We start from the raw sequence: 18,507 nt of genomic DNA on the forward strand, positions 1-18,507 counted from the left end.
CTGGGTTCAATCCCGGGCTCGGGATCTTTCTGTGTGGAGTTTGCATATCCTCCCCGTGAATGCGTGGGTTCCCTCCGGGTACTCCGGCTTCCTCCCACTTCCAAAGACATGCCCCTGGGGATAGGTTGATTGGCAACACTAAATTGGCCCTAGTGTGTGAATGTGAGTGTGAATGTTGTCTGTCTATCTGTGTTGGCCCTGTGATGAGGTGGCGACTTGTCTAGGGAGTATCCTGCCTTCCGCCCGATTGTAGCTGAGATAGGCGCCAGCGCCCCCCGCAACCCCAAAACAGAATAAGCGGTAGAAATGGATGGATGGATGTTTGTCTTCCAAGTTTTGGGAGACAAACTGCTCACTGGATAGCCTGCAGAACAATTTATGTCAATCCACATATGCTTAACATCTAGATCTTTGCTTGGTTTTAAAAGTATGAAAGAAAATTAAAATAGTGAGATATTACATTTAATACATCTTATTATTATTCTCCATACCTTCATTTTTTAATGTTTGTCCCTCTCAGGGTCACATGGGTGGCTGGAGCCTATCCCAGCTGCATTCGGGCAGAAGGCGCGGTACACCCTGGACAAGTCCCCACCTCATCACAGGGCCAACACAGATAGACAGACAACATTCACACTCACATTCACACACTAGGGCCAATTTAGTGTTGCCAATCAACCTATCCCCAGGTGCATGTCTTTGGAAGTGGGAGGAAGCCGGAGTACAGAGGGAACCCACGCAGAAATGGGGGAAACATGCAAACTCCACCCAGAAAGACCCTGAGCCCGGGGATTGAACCCAGGACCTTCTTATAGGGAGGCACACGCCCTTTTCCACCGTGCTACCTATTATTATTATCAACTAATATTATTATTCCACTACTTAAATCCTTTTTAAGGGCTTTAGCACACTTGAAAAAGTATCATCTCTTGCAAGAAATGTGTGCACATCCTCATCATGACAACACATCATCAAAGACCATACACAGTAAGATGATTAGGTCATCGGCTATTTTGGTTTTCAAGTCCCATTTGAGGGGATATTTGGGTCAGGTCCATTATTATTATTTTTTTGAATAAGATTATGTATAAGATTATAAGCCCCCTGCGATGAGGTGGCGACTTGTCCAGGGTGTACCCTGCCTTTCGCCCGAATGCAGCTGAGATAGGCTCCAGCGACCCCGAACGGGACAAGCGGTAGAAAATGGATGGACGGATTATAATCCAGAATGTTTTTATTTCGTCTTTACAATGTGTCAGGGGCCATTAAAAAGCAAGCTAGAAGCCATTCGGTCCTTTAATTCGCATTGTCGGCTGTAAGTCAAGTCTGTTTACAGCAAACGATGGCCTCCACCAAGGCTGCCTTTTGTCACACCTTTAATGCATTATTTTTTCTAACGGAATTTCAAGTCATAGCCAAAACGTTCAGACAGGGCCGGCCGGTGGCATAAACACTAAATGTTGTTTAGGGCCCACACCACTAAAGAGGGGCAGTGACGCACGCTGAGGTTTATAGCTGGTGAGGCACTGACATAATCAGAATCAGATTTACAAATATACAGTATGCACTCTGCGCAGATTATTTGCCATTTGATTGGCAGCAGTTTACGGGTTATATTTCATTTCTGCATTCTTTACAACACATTGCTTTCGGTTCCCCTAGGCGGGGGTTGCCTACATATGCGGTCCTCTCCAAGGTTTCTCATAGTCATCATTGTCACCGACGTCCCATTAGGTGTGAGTTTTTCTTGCCCTTATGTGGGCCCACCGAGGATGTCGTAGTGGTTTGTGCAGCCCTTTGAGACACTAGACATTTATTCATCCATCCATCCATTTTCTTCCGCTTATCCGAGGTCGGGTCGCGGGGGTAGCAGCCTAAGCAGGGAAGCCCAGACTTCCCTCTCCCGAGCCATTTCGTCTAGCTCTTCCTGGGGGATCCTGAGGCATTCCCAGGCCAGCCGGGAGACATAGTCTTCCCAACGTGTCCTGGATCTTCCCCGTGGCCTCCTACCGGTTGGACGTGCCCTAAACACCTCCCTAGGGAGGCGTTCGGGTGGCATCCTGACCAGATGCCCGAGCCACCTCATCTGGCTCCTCTCGATGTGGAGGAGCAGCGACTTTACTTTGAGTTCCTCCCGGATGACAGAGCTTCTCACCCTATCTGTAAGGGAGAGCCCCGCCACCCGGCGGAGGAAACTCATTTCGGCCGCTTGTACCCGTGATCTTATCCTTTCGGTCATGACCCAAAGCTCATGACCATAGGTGAGGATGGGAACGTAGATCGACAGGTAAATTGAGAGCTTTGCCTTCCGGCTCAGCTCCTTCTTCACCACAAAGGATCGGTACAACGTCCGCATTACTGAAGACGCCGCAGCGATCCGCCTGTCGATCTCACGATCCACTCTTCCCTCACTCGTGAACAAGACTTCTAGGTACTTGAACTCCTCCACTTGGGGCAGGGTCTCCTCCCCAACCCGGAGATGGCACTCCACCCTTCTCCGGGAGAGAACCATAGACTCGGATTTGGAGGTGCTGATTCTCATTAGTGATTCAGGGCTATATAAATAATCATTGATTAATATAAACTGTCGCCCAAAAAATTAGCATTTCATTAAAAACAAAACAAAAATTATGTTATCGCCGCCTTACCTTTACTTATAAATGAAGTCCATGCGCCGGTCCTTCTGGATAAAAATAGCCGTCACTTTCTGGTAAAATTCCTCCTTCACTTTCTTCAGTTTTAAAAGTCTTATAAGAGTTCAACATAGTTGCCACGATTAGCAGAGCTCCTACTCTCATCATTTCCACAACATGCTAGCTGCTGTTTGGCGAGGAAGCAGGTCGCATTGATGACTCATTTAAAATCTTTCGGTTCTCTTTTACCTTAGTTAGCATTGTGGACACTGATGTTGAGTCGCCGCTTTTCAGCCAAAGCCAAGTCTATCCTCATCGTCCCAAATGTTTTAGCGATATCTGAATATGAGCGGCCGACCACTCATGTTTGGTGAGGCTTTTTTGCAAATTCTTTAGGTCACAAACCCATTTGAGTCCACACAGTTCCACAGGTTGAAAAAAGAAGACAAGGAAAGCAGAAAAGGCGGTTTCTTGCAGAACATCCACAAAGCCGGTCTATTCACGTATACAACCGGGTTTGGAAAAGAGCGAGTAACTGTCCGTCCTGCTGATTGAAACAAACCATTCAGGTCCGGCGTTGGTCTTCCTTTAGTAATTATCTCCTGCATCGCTTGAAAGTTGTCAGGCTTGGACTGTGGATGTTTGTGCTTCCTCAATGCAAGGATGATGTGGGACTAGTCAGGCATGAATGTAAGTACATGATATTTATTAAATAAACAAACAAACTCACAAAAAGGCAAACCAAGGACGCGCTCTGTGGCGGATAATAATCTATAACGGCATGGAATTGTGGACGAGGGCGTGAAGGTTGGAACAGCATGGGTAGGGTGCGTGCGTGTGTGATGTTCCCAGGAAGAAGACAAGAAAAAGAGTGACTTAAATAGCTATGATCATTAGTGAAAACAGGTGTGAGGCTGACAACAGGGACGTGACAGGTGAAAACTAATGAGCTGGCATGGAAACAAATAAAACCACGAAGTGCAAAACGTGACTGAATGTCCAAAAACTAAACATAGCGTTACCAAAACCAAAACATAACTTACAGGCGTGACAAAAGTCCCCTTTACAAAACTGTTTAAGTGCAGAAATGTAGTCATCCATGTTGAAAGTCAGGGTGCACGAGACGGAAAAAATAAGTCGCTGCGGCACTTACCCGCTGACGCCACCGAATGTCTGGGATCATGAGCGCCCCGCCCCTATCGTGAGGCACTACAACTGTTTGCCTCACCTCAGACTTTTTTCTCTGCCGTTTTGAACGCTCAGCAACACACCAGACAAGAACGCGCTCTGGCCGCACGGCAGACAGAGATGTTTATGAGGGATTGCGAAATTGTATCAATTTTAAAGAAAAAATCATCCAAATTGGTGAAGCTAAATGAAAATTAAAAACTAACAATTACAATTATTTTATCATTATATATTTTATTTCTTTGCAAGATCACAGGTGAGGCACTGCCTCCCCTGCCTCCCTTGACCGCACGTCACTGTAGAGGGGTCACAGGAATATGACCTGTGCTTTTGTAGAGATTTGAAAATTGTTTTATTTCATTCAAACTTGCCAGTTATAAAAGACCAGATACATTAAATGTTGTTGCCAGAGTTAAGTAATATTAAATGTGTTTTAATTAATGTCAGGTTCAAATACTGATGACATCTATTAAACAGACAAGAAGAAAGGAACCATGCAGAGACAGAGTTCAATTTAGCTCATGAGAACGCATGGAGTGCACACTTAGTCACAGTCTCGCCCTACGCTCTAAAGTACTGCTCCCGCATCCCTCTTTTTATTCAGTGTTCCATAGTCAACTTCACTGAGGCCGCCTCTAAGAGGAGTGGTCACATATATTATGCATAGCAGATACAGGACGCACAATACGTGACGGAATGTGCTGGGGCCTTGTGATTTTACCTTGTCTCTGCTTCGTCTGTGTGCTATCGTCTTATCTTCGTTGAGGTCCTTGAAGTATTTGGCTGTTAGCGGCCCTGTTATTTCGCCTTGTCTCTACTTCGTCTGCGTGCTGTCGTCTTATCTTTGTTGAGGTCCTTGAAGACCTTGGCTGTTAGCGGTTTAAAACAACGATAACATCTGAGGCTGAGGCAACCCCTCAGACAAGAAGTTTCGTCCTTGCATAGACACAAAAGTCTAACTCGAGCACAATAGCTAAAAACTATAGCAAAATACTTAAAGCGTACTAAAGTTCGTGTGATAATATATACATGATTATTCTAACAATTAATTTAGAAATGTGTACCACTACGTTGCACCCACTTTCAAAAATGCAAAATGGTCCGTTCCTCTTGGTGGTGGCAACCCAGCATGGACACTTCACTGTTCACTCAACACAGACGTCATAAAGCCCAAGTTTATATTATGTCTACACACGCAGCACCAACATTTGGGAACCAGGGTGCGGTAATTGGGGAAAGGTAAAAACATATAATACAGTATTTGTAGAAGAAACCAACAAAAAGTTTCATTTTTTTCAAGACATAGCACATAACTGTGGTGAGTAATTTGTTTGACTTGACCATTTATTTACAACTTTCCATTTGTTTCCGGGCGCTGCGATGGGGTGACGACTTGTCCAGCCCGAATGCAGCTGAGATAGGCTCCAGCGACCCCCCGCAACCCTAAAAGGGACAAGCGGTAGGAAATGGATGGATGGCATTTGTTTCCGGTGTTTGCCACGCTACAATCAGGTTCCAACAGTCTGTATTTTTTTTGTTTTTCTTCAGTTCTGGAGAGTTGGTTTACTGTGTGTTCTTTTGTGGTTGTTGTTGTTTTTGACAATAAAATATTTTCAGTTTTAACAGCCTGGATTCAGCTTCCATCACAGGATGTCCTTTTTTGTAACATTATCATTTATAGGAAAATGCAAAATGAAGACTTCTTCATTTCAAAGAAGATTATTCATTGTTTATGCTGTATTTCTCCTCAAGGTTTTTAGAGCGTTATCAGGACTTTTGTCCAGAATTTTTGGTCATAACGCTTGTATCCATTTTCTACCGCTTGTCCCGTTCAGGGTTGCGGGGGGTCGCTGGAGCCTATCTCAGCTGCATTCAGGCGGAAGGCGGCGTACACCCTGGACAAGTCGCTACCTCATCACAGGCTTGTATGAGTATGCACATTATAAAAACCATATGCTGTTGCCGTGACTATGTTTTAAGACGCTTCTTAAAACCCATTTTTATTCACTGGCTTTTAACCCAGCGTGAGACTTTAAACCATGGGTGTCAAACTCTGGCCCGCGGGCCAAATTTCACCCGCCGTGTAATTTAATTTGGCCCTTGAGGCAATATCAAATTAACATTAGTGCTGGCCCGCCGGTATTATACAGGAGTGGTGCCGCTGTAACACCGCATTCACCGCTAATACTCATACTTGCCAACCCTCCCGATTTTCCCAGAAGACTCCCGAATTTCAGTGCCCCTCCCGAAAATCTCCTGGGGGCAACTATTCTCCCGAATTTCTCCTGATTTCCACCCGGACAACAATATTGAGGACACTGCCTTTATCGTACTCTACAACCTGTCGTCATGTCCTATTTTCCTCCCTACAAACAGCGTGCCGTCCCAGTCACATAATATATGTGGCTTTTACGCACAGAAATGAATGCAGGCATTCTTGGTCAACACCCATACTGAAGGTGGCCGTGTAAACAACTTTAACACTGTTACAAATATGCGCCACACTGTGAACCCACACCAAACAAGAATGACAAAACACATTTTGGGAGAACATTCGCAACATAAACACAACAGAACAAATACCCAGAATCCCTTGCAGCACTAACTCTTCCGGGACGCTACACTATACACCCCCCACACCCCATTTTTTTTAATTCTTATTTTATTTAATATGCCGTTGATGTTTTTTCGTTTGTTTTTTGAAAGTTGATTTTTTACTGTTAAGTTATATAAACGTTGCTTGTTCCATATTCGGTGTTAAAGCAAATCAGTGTAGCAAACTGAGCAATAATTAACGTTTTTATTCATGCACTTTCTCTTGCTACTTCAAGGCTTGAATGTTTGATTCATTCCATCCATCCATCCATTTTCTACCGCTTGTCCCGTTCGAATCGCTGGAGCCTATCTCAGCTTGTACACACTGGACAAGTCGCCACCTCATCACAAGGCGTTTGATTCATTCATTGTTGTTATTTTATTTTCAAATGTATTATTAGCCTGTGGAAAAAGTTTATTTTGATATTTACCTCAGAGGGCTGCAAATAGAAAAGAGGTATTACATTTTTATTTATATTTTATTTGATATGTCATTGCTATTTTTTAATCATTATTATCATTATTATTTGAAACTCGATATTGCATGTCACTGTAAAGTAACATAAGCCTTGCTTGTTCAATATTAATTGCAAAACTTTTTTGGGTCCTATTAAAAGATTCATTTGTTCAACTCAAGACGCTGAGATCATTATCCATGCGTTTGTTACGTCTCGTCTCGATTACTGTAACGTATTATTTTCGGGTCTCCCCATGTCTAGCATATCTTTTAATGCTAGACAGTTGGTACAAAATGCGGCTGCTAGACTTTTGACAAGAACAAGAAAGTTTGATCACATTACGCCTGTACTGGCTCACCTGCACTGGCTTCCTGTGCACTTAAGATGTGACTTTAAGGTTTTACTACTTACGTATAAAATACTACACGGTCTAGCTCCATCCTATCTTGCCGATTATATTGTACCATATGTCCCGGCAAGAAATCTGCATTCAAAGGACTCCGGCTTGTTAGTGATTCCCAAAGCCCAAAAAAAGTCTGCGGGCTATAGAGCGTTTTCCGTTCGGGCTCCGGTACTCTGGAATGCCCTCCCGGTAACAGTTCGAGATGCCACCTCAGTAGAAGCATTTAAGTCTCACCTTAAAACTCATTTGTATACTCTAGCCTTTAAATAGACTCCCTTTTTAGACCAGTTGATCTGCCGTTTCTTTTCTTTTTCTCCTATGTCCCACTCTTGTGGAGGGGGTCCGGTCCGATCCGGTGGCCATGTACTGCTCGCCTATGTATCGGCTGGGGACATCTCTGCGCTGCTGATCCACCTCCGCTTGGGATGTTTTCCTGCTGGCTCCGCTGTGAACGGGACTCTCGCTGCTGTGTTGGATCCGCTTTGGACTGGACTCTTGCGACTGTGTTGGATCCATTATGGATTGAACTCTCACAGTATCATGTTAGACCCGCTCGACATCCATTGCTTTCCTCCTCTCCAAGGTTCTCATAGTCATCATTGTCACCGACGTCCCACTGGGTCATTATTGTCACCGATGTCCCACTGGGTGTGAGTTTTCCTTGCCCTTATGTGGGCCTACCGAGGATGTCGTAGTGGTTTGTGCAGCCCTTTGAGACACTAGTGATTTAGGGCTATATAAGTAAACATTGATTGATTGATTGAACTTTGGCCTGCGGCTTTGTTCAGTTTTTAAATGTTGGCCCACTCTGTATTTGAGTTTGACACCTCTGCTTTAAACCGTTTTCAAATTTTTAACTGCTTTTTATCTAACACATTGTTCTTATGGTAATTTGTATTTGGTTTTTCAATCTGTATTTTACTTCTGTTTTAAATGTTATTTTGTTAGTCCGTCATTTGCCTCTATTTCTTTTTGGTGTACAGCCCTCTGTTCTTCAATTGTGGTTGGTTTTAAAGGGCTTTATGAATAAAGTTGGTCTGGTATGTAAGTCACCCATTTTCATTGCATGACCTTATGTTGTTACTACTTAACAGTTGCTTTCCTCATTGTAGATTGTAACCTCAAATGCCCCAACATTGAATTCACAGTATGTGTCCTGCATAAATGTGTATGACATACATGAATATGTATGACATAGTGAGGGTCTGATGGGAACGTCTAGCAGTCTCTCGTCAAAGAGAACTTGTCATGTCACGAGGGAGGCGCTGGACATTGAGTCCGAGTGGACCATGTTCCCTGCCTCTCTTGTCGAGGCAGCCGATAGGATCTGTGGCTGCAAGAGTGGTCGGTGCCTGCTGTGGCGGTAAACCCTGAACCCGGCGGTCGATACCAGAGTCCTATCGGGTTCTTTTAGCTCATGGGAGTCCAGGGGCAGCGGACAGGTACTGAAAGGCCAAGCGGTTGCAGAGGTAACAACTCGGACATGGGGAAGAAACCATGGAGGACGACTTCCCGACAGCTTCGAAGCGATTCTGGAATACCATCCACCGCCATAGGGAGGGGGAAGCGGTGCCATGTCAACACTGTGTATGGTAGGGATGGTGTGCTGCTGATCTCAATTCAGGACGTTGTGGATCGGTGGAGGGAATACTTCAAAGACCTCCTCAATCCCACCTACACGTCATCCAATGAGGAAGCAGTGCCTGAGGATTCCGCAATGGGCTCTCCTATTTCTGGGGCTATAGTTAAAAAGCTCCTCGGTGGCAGGGCACTGGGGCTGGATAAATACGCCCGGAGTTCCTCAAGGCTCTGGATGCTGTGAGGCTGTCTTAGTTGACAAGACTCTGCAGCATTGGGTGGACATTGGGAGCGGTAGTTTTGGATTGGCAGACTGGGGTGGTGGTTTCTCTATCTAGAAAAGGGAAACCCGAGGGTGTGTTCTAACTATCGAGGGATCACACTCCTCAACCTTTCCGGTAAAGTCTATTTAGGAGTACCGGAGAGGAGGCTACGTCGGATATTTGAACCTCGGATTCAGGAGAAGCAGTGTGGTTGTGGAACTGTAGACTAACTCTATACTCTTGGCAGGATCTTTGAGGGTGCATGGGAGTTTACCCAACATGTGTTTTGTGGACTTGGAGAAGGCATTCGACCGTGTCCCTCGAGAATTCCTGTGAAGAGTGCTCTGAGTATGGGGTATAAGACTGCCTGATTGTGGCGGTCCACTCCCTGTATGATCAGTGTCAGAGCCTGATCCGCATTGCCGGCAGTAAGTCAGACCTGTTTCCGGTGAGGGCTGGACTCCGCCAGGGCTGCCCTTTGTCACCAATTCGATTTTCTAACTTTTATGGACAGAATTTCTCGGCAGTCAGGACGTTGAGGGGATCTGGTTTGGTGGCTGCAGGTTTAGGTCTGTGCTTTTTGCAGATGATGTGGTCCTGAATTCTGATGGCTTCATCCGACCAGGATCTTCAGCTCTCACTGGATCGTTTCGCAGCTGAGTGTGAAGCAACTGGGATGAATAATCAGCACGTCCAAGTCCATGGTTCTCGCCCGGTTGAGTGCCATCTCCAGGTTGGGGAGGAGACCCTGCGCCAAGTGGAGGAGTTCAAGTACCTCAGGGTCTTATTCATAAGTGAGAGAAGAGTGGATCATGAGATCGACAGGTAGATCGGTGCAGCGTATGAAGTGATGCGTACCCTGTATCGATCCGTCGTGGTGAAGAAGGAGCAAAGTGGTAGGGCAGACCTCAGTTTACTGGTCGATCTATATTCCCATCCTCACCTATGGTCATGAGGTCAGGGTTATGACTGAAAGGACAAGATCACGAGTTCAAGCGGCCGAAATGAGTTTACTCAGTGTGGTGGCAGGACTCTCCCGTAGAGATAGGGTGAGAAGCTCTGCCATCCGCTAGGAGCTCAGAGTAAAGCCGCTGCTCCTCCACATCTAGAGAAGCCAGATGAGGTTGTCCGGACATCTGGTCAGGATGCCACCCGAACAACTCTCCGGGAAGGTGTTTAGGGCACGGCCGACCGGTAGGAGACCACAGGGAAGACCCAGGACACGGTGGAGAGACTATGTTTCCCAGCTGGTATATGTAAACGTTTGACCATGACAAAAGTGAGAAAATGACCAAGGATTTCGCTATTTACATCTGGATTATGAGCTGATCTTATTCAGAACCAGATGACGGTAAGAATGCTGGCATGTATAATATACCGCGGCTGTAAATTATGACATTTTAATAATAAAAGATAACCCACCTGGTTCAATGAAATATTTTATTTCAGCATCAGAAAAGCTCAACACAAAAAGACACTATGGAAGAAAAATGAAAAAAATCAGTATGATTTTGATATGCATTAGCATTTTAACACTGGGAATATTGTAGTTTAGAATTATATTTTTTTGTTGATTATTAGTACTCCAATGCTGAACCTCTTCCTTATACCAGACTTGACATGGATAAATATCATCTCCATTTCTAAAAAAAAAACATCACTTCTGCACAAATAATCCAATTTTGTTTAAATTGGGGCAACGTTATCTTAAAACAACCAAAATAATTAAATATGCCTCTTTACACATATTCACTTATAAACATATAAAAAATACCGCCAACTCGTTTGATAAGAAAATCATGTACAAAAGTAGAAACATTTAATCAAGTCTGTTCTAGAGATGACAAAATGACATCAAAGACAAATTACAGTATCGAGAAGAGGACAGTTTGCAGTTTCTAGTGATTGTGACGTGGCAGGTCCGCTATTTTACTAATTCAACTGTTTTATCCAACAAAAATATGTTTAAGAATTGAACATTAATTAACTTATATTGATTGGATTGACTCAAAGACTGAAAAGTGTTCATAGAACTCATCAAGTGGTGACTCCTTGAATTTGATACAGTTGGCATTGATATTAAAAACAATACATCTGCGTCTGGTCCTTCTGACTGAACTGCAACCAACGAAGAAGAAACATCTGTATGTGAATCTATAAGACTTCAAAAACCAACAATGGAAAAAAACAGGGGCGCACACTGCAGACATTCTATATTTGGCAATCTAGATGGAAGCAGAAGACGCAACAAAACTAAAAGAATTTAAAAAGTTCCAACATTGTAGCTTTAAGGGCGTGTCTAGGCATCATTCATATACTGTACATTATCATAGTCACTTTCATATATGCAAAACCAAGCTCACACACACCGTACTGTGGTGATTTAATAGTCATTAGAAATACACTTTATAAATCACGACAAATGTCACATATGTACAGTAGCAGATTAGCACATGGAAGAAAAGATGGCACAACATAAACAAAGCTCCATAAAATAAATCTCTCCGTTCCACTTGTTAACATTCGGGTTACATCTTTTTTTTTTTTTTTTTTCTTCATTCAATATCAGCAGCAAGTACAAATCACTACAAGGCAAGAGAAGTCCTCCAGAGTACAAAACATATATTGGTCAGAAGGCAATGTTAAGTGTCGGGACTCTCTCGTGTGAATATGGACTATGGCTGAAGGTAGCGTGGTGTTCAGATTTTGGCATTGTCAGTTGTCCATGGTGACGTCCTGGGGACAGCCGCCCCACGCCCCCCATCCCAATATCCTAGAGGCGGAGCCATCTGGAGTCATGCACATGGAGAAGGCAGCGGTCAGTCATCCACTCCGGGGCGTGATGTCAGGCAGAGTGGGCGGGGCAACAGACAAGAGAGCAGCGGTCATGAGTTACAGTGATAAGGCCGACTCAGACGATCACGCAATGGCAGCCACGTTTGTCCTTCTCTTTCCTTGTCGGCTCTGGCGACGGTGGACATTCCTGCTCTTGGAACTTTCTGGGGGTTTGGAGAGGGGAAAGAAAAGTCTTAGTTTGAATTCTCTCAAATCAGGTTATAGGGGAAGAAAATGCCTCAAAAAGTCTCAAAACAACTTTGGTCTTATAACTGTTTGACTGCATAGCTTACAAAAAAACTTTTTTCTGCCAGATTGATTTTTCTTTGACTATTAGAGGCTACTTTTTTACTTATGAAACAGTGAAACTAATCTACACATTTTTCTTTGCTAACTGCCATAATGTTTTGTACACAACAAACTTAAATAGTAGTAACACGACACAGAGACTGAAAAGGTCTGGTATTATTTGTGCTATGGCATCATCTTTGGGTTAATTGTTTAGTGCCTTGAACAAGATGTACAAGGGCCCTTCTGCCTACTACAGGTCCATAGCGTTGCTACCCATATGGATTCTTCACTCATTACTCCAAGCAACGTTTGTAAGTTTTACAATACATCTAAAACAATTCATACATACTGAACCGCCTCATTTTTGATAGTGTTGGTGAGCATTAGGTAATATGCTAACACGATTACAAGTGTCTGTGTTAGTATTAACTTACAATGGCATTCTTTTTGTATTGTTTCAGCTTCACAAATTCTTCAGTAAATTAACCAAGACCTCACTGTGGCGTTATTGAGTCTGTTTAGCTGATTGGAGAGCAAGCTTTCGCTGCTCGTGGATCCATGACGATGACTTCTGTTTTGTTTGATAAGCCGTTTGGAAACAATATGATATGGTGTGTAAATAAACATTTATAAAATATGTATGTGTAAATTAGTAATGTCACATTGTATATACTGTATCTGTGGCTTATAGTCCGGTGCGACTAATATATGAGAAAACAATGTTTTTCTTCTAAAATTTAATGGGTGTGGTTTCTGGATTTTGCGCTCTATAATCCGGAAAATACATTTATAGTATTGTGGTATTATTGTTTTGTTATTGTGGATCCCCATCAGCCTTCTTTGGGTCCCCTAGCACATATACAGTACATAATAATACAGTAGATAACAACATAAGAAGGTTTCGGTAAACTGACTTTAGACATTTCCAACATTTCATTAATAACACACACTACATTGAATCGTACAAAAGCACATGTTGCATTAAAATATTGTTAGTGTTAAACGGTGGTTATCTTATTTTTACACTTGGTGAGTGGTTTGAGGCAAACAGTGCTTTATTTATACAAACACGGGTTAACCTATTTTTACACTTGATAAAAAGTGAGATTTTTTTGGTTGCATGCCTTTGTTATTCATCATTAACAGTGTTTTATTGTTTTTATGTTTGATATTAGCTAGTTATGCGGGATGTATACAAAATGAAATATATACATTTGATCAACAATAAAGCATTTATTACTATCGTTACATTGTGAGGCAAACAAATGAAGGCAACCTCAACGCAATGTATTGTCCTCGCTAGCGATCTAGCGGCTAATGTCCCTCCACGGTGCAGGCTTTAAATCGCTAATCCTCACCTCCATGGCAGAAAATAAACTGTGCTCCAATGCTAAACATGCAAAAGTACACATCATGGAAAGATGCAAAAAAGCATAACTGACCACTAAGGTAAAGCTCTTGAATGTAAACAAAGGTGGGCAGATAGATACAACATAGACAGTAGTGATAAGTATATCGTCGATACTACAGTAATTACTTCCATTTTTTTTTATCATCACACAATCCTTTGTCGTGTACTAACTCAGTAAAAGGGAGCCAATATTAGTTTTTTGCTTTCGTACAGTAATTTTGCACCGTTGACAGTACTTTACATTTGTATGTAAAAGGCAATAAGGAATAATTAAAAAATGAATTGATATTGTTACAACCCACAGCTTGTGTTTTTGTCAGATTACAGTCATTTCATCATTTACAGTCATTCAATCATTTATCCAATCCCTTAATTTTCTACCACTTGTCCCTTTCGGAATCGCGGGGGTGCTGCAGCCTATCCCAGCTAATGATCCTGAAAATTTCAACTATGTTTTAAAAAAATATATATTTTAACATTGGTATGACAAATTTTGCTCCTACTTGGTATTGGATGGATAGACAGGATTGTAAAATAGCCCAAAACTATATGTCGTTATGGCTTGTGCCATAACGACACATACACTTTGAAACACTTGTAAAAGGGCTATATAAATATACTTTGTTAATAACAGGAACTGACACGATATGTTATCACTTACGTCAGCAGCCAAGTTCTGGAGCCTTTAAAACCTGTTTTGTAATAATTTTATTATCGTTTACACACCAAATAATACAGTATATTGTGATATATATCGCAAGATGCTGGAACATATATTGTGATATATATTATTGGCCATCCCTACTACTAACATACACTCACTAATTTTTACACTTGTATGAAATACACAAAATAAATGACCGTGAAGGATATCAAAATGCTACTTAAAACACTTTTGTGAGCTTTTAACGTGTGCTGTCCTTTTTGATCCATCCATCCATCCATCCATCCATCCATCCATCCATCCATCCATCCATCCATCCATCTTTCTACCGTTTGTTAGATGCTGGAGCCTATCCCAGCTGCATTCGGGCGGAAGAATGTTGTCCGTCCTTTCTGATGACGTTTCAAAATCCAGATTATTTTCAACCTGACAGGCTGCATTTTATTGTAATTTTGAAACTTTCTCGTTGAGAAACAGCATAAAATATACACTCTCTTGAACCTTCATTAGGTCCACCATATAAAGAGGTGTTGCTAAGTAACCAAAATGTCCAAATCCCCTCTTAGTATAATATCACAGGATACTATCAATGGACACCACCCGCAGTAATGCTGAAAAGTGATCGTTATATTTTTAATTACTGAAAAATGGATTCTTGTATAAAATTATATTAGATAATACATTTCTACCTAAAAGATTTGGGCTTGCGATCACATTTTTCTGCACACTGTATGTTTTTGCTCAATGCACTAAGCATGTCTGTAAAAAGTCACAAAAAGTCATAATGAGCCAACAAAAAAGCAACCAACCTGATTACTCGAACAAGTTCATGAAAAGCCTGGTCGACGTTCATGCGGATTTTGGCTGAAGCCTCCATGTATGTGACCTTTAACTGTCTGGCCAGCTGCTGGCCCTCCTCTTGGGTTACCTGAGGGGACAGGCAGGGTAAACAAAAACGGGTCCTAAACGTACTCACAAACGCACGCATGCATGCAACTCTCAAAACGGGATTTGATATTAATATCATTTCAAAAAAGACCATCTCTCGGTGATACTGCTGCTGCCTTTCACATTTGTTTGATAAGATGTTTAAAAAAATATGCTTTCGTAATTATGATCACATTTCAATTCTAAATATTAGTCAATTAAAGGGGACCTATAATGAATTTAGTATTTTCTGACCTATGAATGTTGTTACAATGTTGGATACTCGTGTTAAGCCAGTGTTTGTGAATGTTAGAGCCAGGGCCCACTGTTGATCCATGAGCGCCCCAAAAATATCGGTTTCTCAGCTTGGGCCGCGGCGATACTCATTTGTAATATAATTTTCACGACTTGTAGCAGTAATGACAATATCAAACAAACAGAATAAGTGTAATGCAAAAATTATAACTAAAGTGATGAAACTGTATTTTCATTTGCATGTTAATTTTATTGACAGTTTATTTAAGAAACATACATATTATTAAACATTTTTTTTATTTTAGCACTACATTATTGCATGTACAGTTCTTTTCCATAAATCATTTATGAGTGCTTTCTCCAAGCCTAAGGTTTATGTGTTAAACAAATAATAATCTTTGTGATTAACACAAGGCTTCATATCATTTGACAAGGTTGTTAAACTGAAAGTAGGTTAAATGTAAATATTCAATACGACTAAAATCAAGAGTAAGATTACTAATTTAAGGTTAATATTTGAGTGAGCTCTGAAACCCTCCATATATACGGAAAAACTTGGGCCCAATGTCAAAAAGGTTAAGAACCCCTGTGCTAAAGAATACCAAAGGGTCAAAACATAAAGTTTCATGCATTTGGTCGTTTTGAATGCGTGGTGCACATACCGTATTTTTCGGACTATAAGTCGCAGTTTTTTTCATAGTTTGGCCGGGGGTGCGACTTATACTCAGGAACGACTTATGTGTGAAATTATTAACACATTACCTTAAAATATCAAATAATATTATTTAGCTCATTCACGTAAGAGACTAGACGTATAAGATTTCATGGGATTTAGCGATTAGGAGTGACAGATTGTTTGGTAAACGTATAGCATGTTCTATAAGTTATAGTTATTTGAATGACTCTTACCATAATATGTTACGTTAAAATACCAGGCACCTTCTCAGTTGGTTATTTATGCATCATATAACGTACACTTATTCAGCCTGTTGTTCACTATTCTGTATTTATTTTAAATTGCCTTTCAAATGTCTATTCTTGGTGTTGGATTTTATCAAACAAATTTCCTCCAAAAATGTGACTTATGCTCCAGTGCAACTTATATATGTTTTTTTCCTTCTTTATTATGCATTTTCGGCAGGTGCGACTTGTACTCCGGAATGACTTATACTCCGAAAAATACGGTACTCATGGTTGGTTGGTCGGTGTTAATTTCAGACATGGGTACAATTACAATATGATACATTGCACTCTTTCCGGATATTACGTAAATATATCAGCCTGAGAGAGAGGAGTGCTGTATGAATTTTAAGGAAAAACAATAAAAGGTAGGATAACGTATAATTTATAACCTTAGTATGCACATAATAACATTGATGTGTTGTAAAGGCTGCTAAAAACAGCTTTTGTATGCAGAGTCTGTATCTATCAATGAGTGAACAAATGCACCATATGTGGTGACCGAGTATGTAGTGAAGTGAATTATATGTATATAACGCTTTTCTCTCAAGAATCAAAGTGCTTTACATAGTGAACCCCATTATTTACATTTTTAAGCTATATTTTAAACCAGTGTGGGTGGCACTCGGAGGAGGTGGGCAAGCGTCTGGCCCAAAGACACAACGGCAGTGACTAGGATGGGGATCAAACCTCAAACCCTCAAGTTGCTGGCACGGCAACCATATGTGCAAAAATAAAGCGGTGATATTTGTCTTAAAAACATGTATATATTTAAAGGCCTACTGAAACCCACTACTACCGATCACGCAGTCTGATAGTTTATATATCAATGATGAAATATTAACATTGCAACACATGCCAATACGGCCTTTTTAGTTTACTAAATTACAATTTTAAATTTCCCGCAGAGTTTCTTGTTAAAAACGTCGCGGAATGATGATGTGTATGGTGACGCCTGCGCGTGACGTCTCGAGTTGGAGGGGACATATTTACGCAGCACCACTAGCGGCTAAAAGTCGTCTCTTTTCATCACGCAATTACACAGCATTCTGGACATCTGTGTTGCTGAATCTTTTGCAATTTGTTCTATTAATAATGGAAAAGTCAAAGTAAAAAGATGGAGGTGGGAAGCTTTAGCTTTTAGCCAGACAAACACACGGTGTTTCCTTGTTTAAAATTTCCGGAGGTGAAGCTTTACTATGAAGCAGAGCGGTCAAGCGAACATGGATCCTGACCACTTGTCAACCGGCAGGTTTCGGTGAGAAAATTGTGGTAAAAAGTAGCCTCCTACCAGAGATCAGCGGAACTTCTGTCGTGCTGCTGCTGCCGTGACTTATTCCCTCAGAGACTGGCGTCAAGACACCCGTGGACACACCCCTCTGACTATCAGGTACTATATAATCTCACTAAAACACTAGCAACACAATAGAAAGATAAGGGATTTCCCAGAATTATCCTAGTAAATGTGTCTAAAAACATCTGAATCGCTCACAATGCATTGCCTATTTTTTTAAATATTTTTTTTCTAGTCCTTCGCTATCAATATCCTCAGCCACAAATCTTTCACCCTCGCTCAAATTAATGGGGGAATTGTCGTTTTCTCAGTCCGAATAGCTCTTTTTGTTGGAGGCTCCCATTATAAACAATGTGAGGATGTGAGGAGCCCTCACACGGGTGACGTCATCGTCTACTACTTCCGGTAAAGGCAAGGCTTTTTTATTAGCGACCGAAAGTTGCAAACTTTATCGTCGATGTTCTCTACTAAATGCTTTCAGCAAAAATATGGCAATATCGCAAAATAATCAAGTATGACACATAGAATGGACCGGCTATCCCCGTTTAAATAAGAAAATCTCATTTCAGTAGGCTTTTAACGGTGTACATTTTCAAAAGGGTTGATACTTTTGGAGAGGACGGGGTGTAGAGGGATTTATTTGCAAACTGGAAGGGCTGCAGACATACGCAGAAAGTAGGTTATAAAAATGTACACAAACTTTAAACCAAACCATTTCCAGTATATATTATTAAATGTAGATGTAGACATTG

At 41.6% G+C, this 18,507-nt stretch overlaps 1 protein-coding gene across 1 annotated transcript in view; it reads right to left on the reverse strand.

Moving 5' to 3' along the window:
* Window positions 1-10,544: 10,544 nt before the first annotated feature.
* The window catches only part of rras2 (RAS related 2), an 86,368-nt gene continuing 78,405 nt past the window's right edge, over window positions 10,545-18,507 (reverse strand). The window contains exons 5-6 of the mRNA XM_061883497.1: window positions 15,129-15,247; window positions 10,545-12,117 (exon numbers count right to left, since the gene is read on the reverse strand). Of these exons, the coding sequence (XP_061739481.1) occupies window positions 12,030-12,117; window positions 15,129-15,247 (207 nt within the window). The 3' untranslated portion in view covers window positions 10,545-12,029. The remainder of the gene's footprint in view (window positions 12,118-15,128; window positions 15,248-18,507) is intronic.

Source organism: Nerophis ophidion, linkage group LG02 (assembly GCF_033978795.1).
Source record: "Nerophis ophidion isolate RoL-2023_Sa linkage group LG02, RoL_Noph_v1.0, whole genome shotgun sequence".
In the NCBI taxonomy this organism is placed as follows: domain Eukaryota; kingdom Metazoa; phylum Chordata; class Actinopteri; order Syngnathiformes; family Syngnathidae; genus Nerophis; species Nerophis ophidion.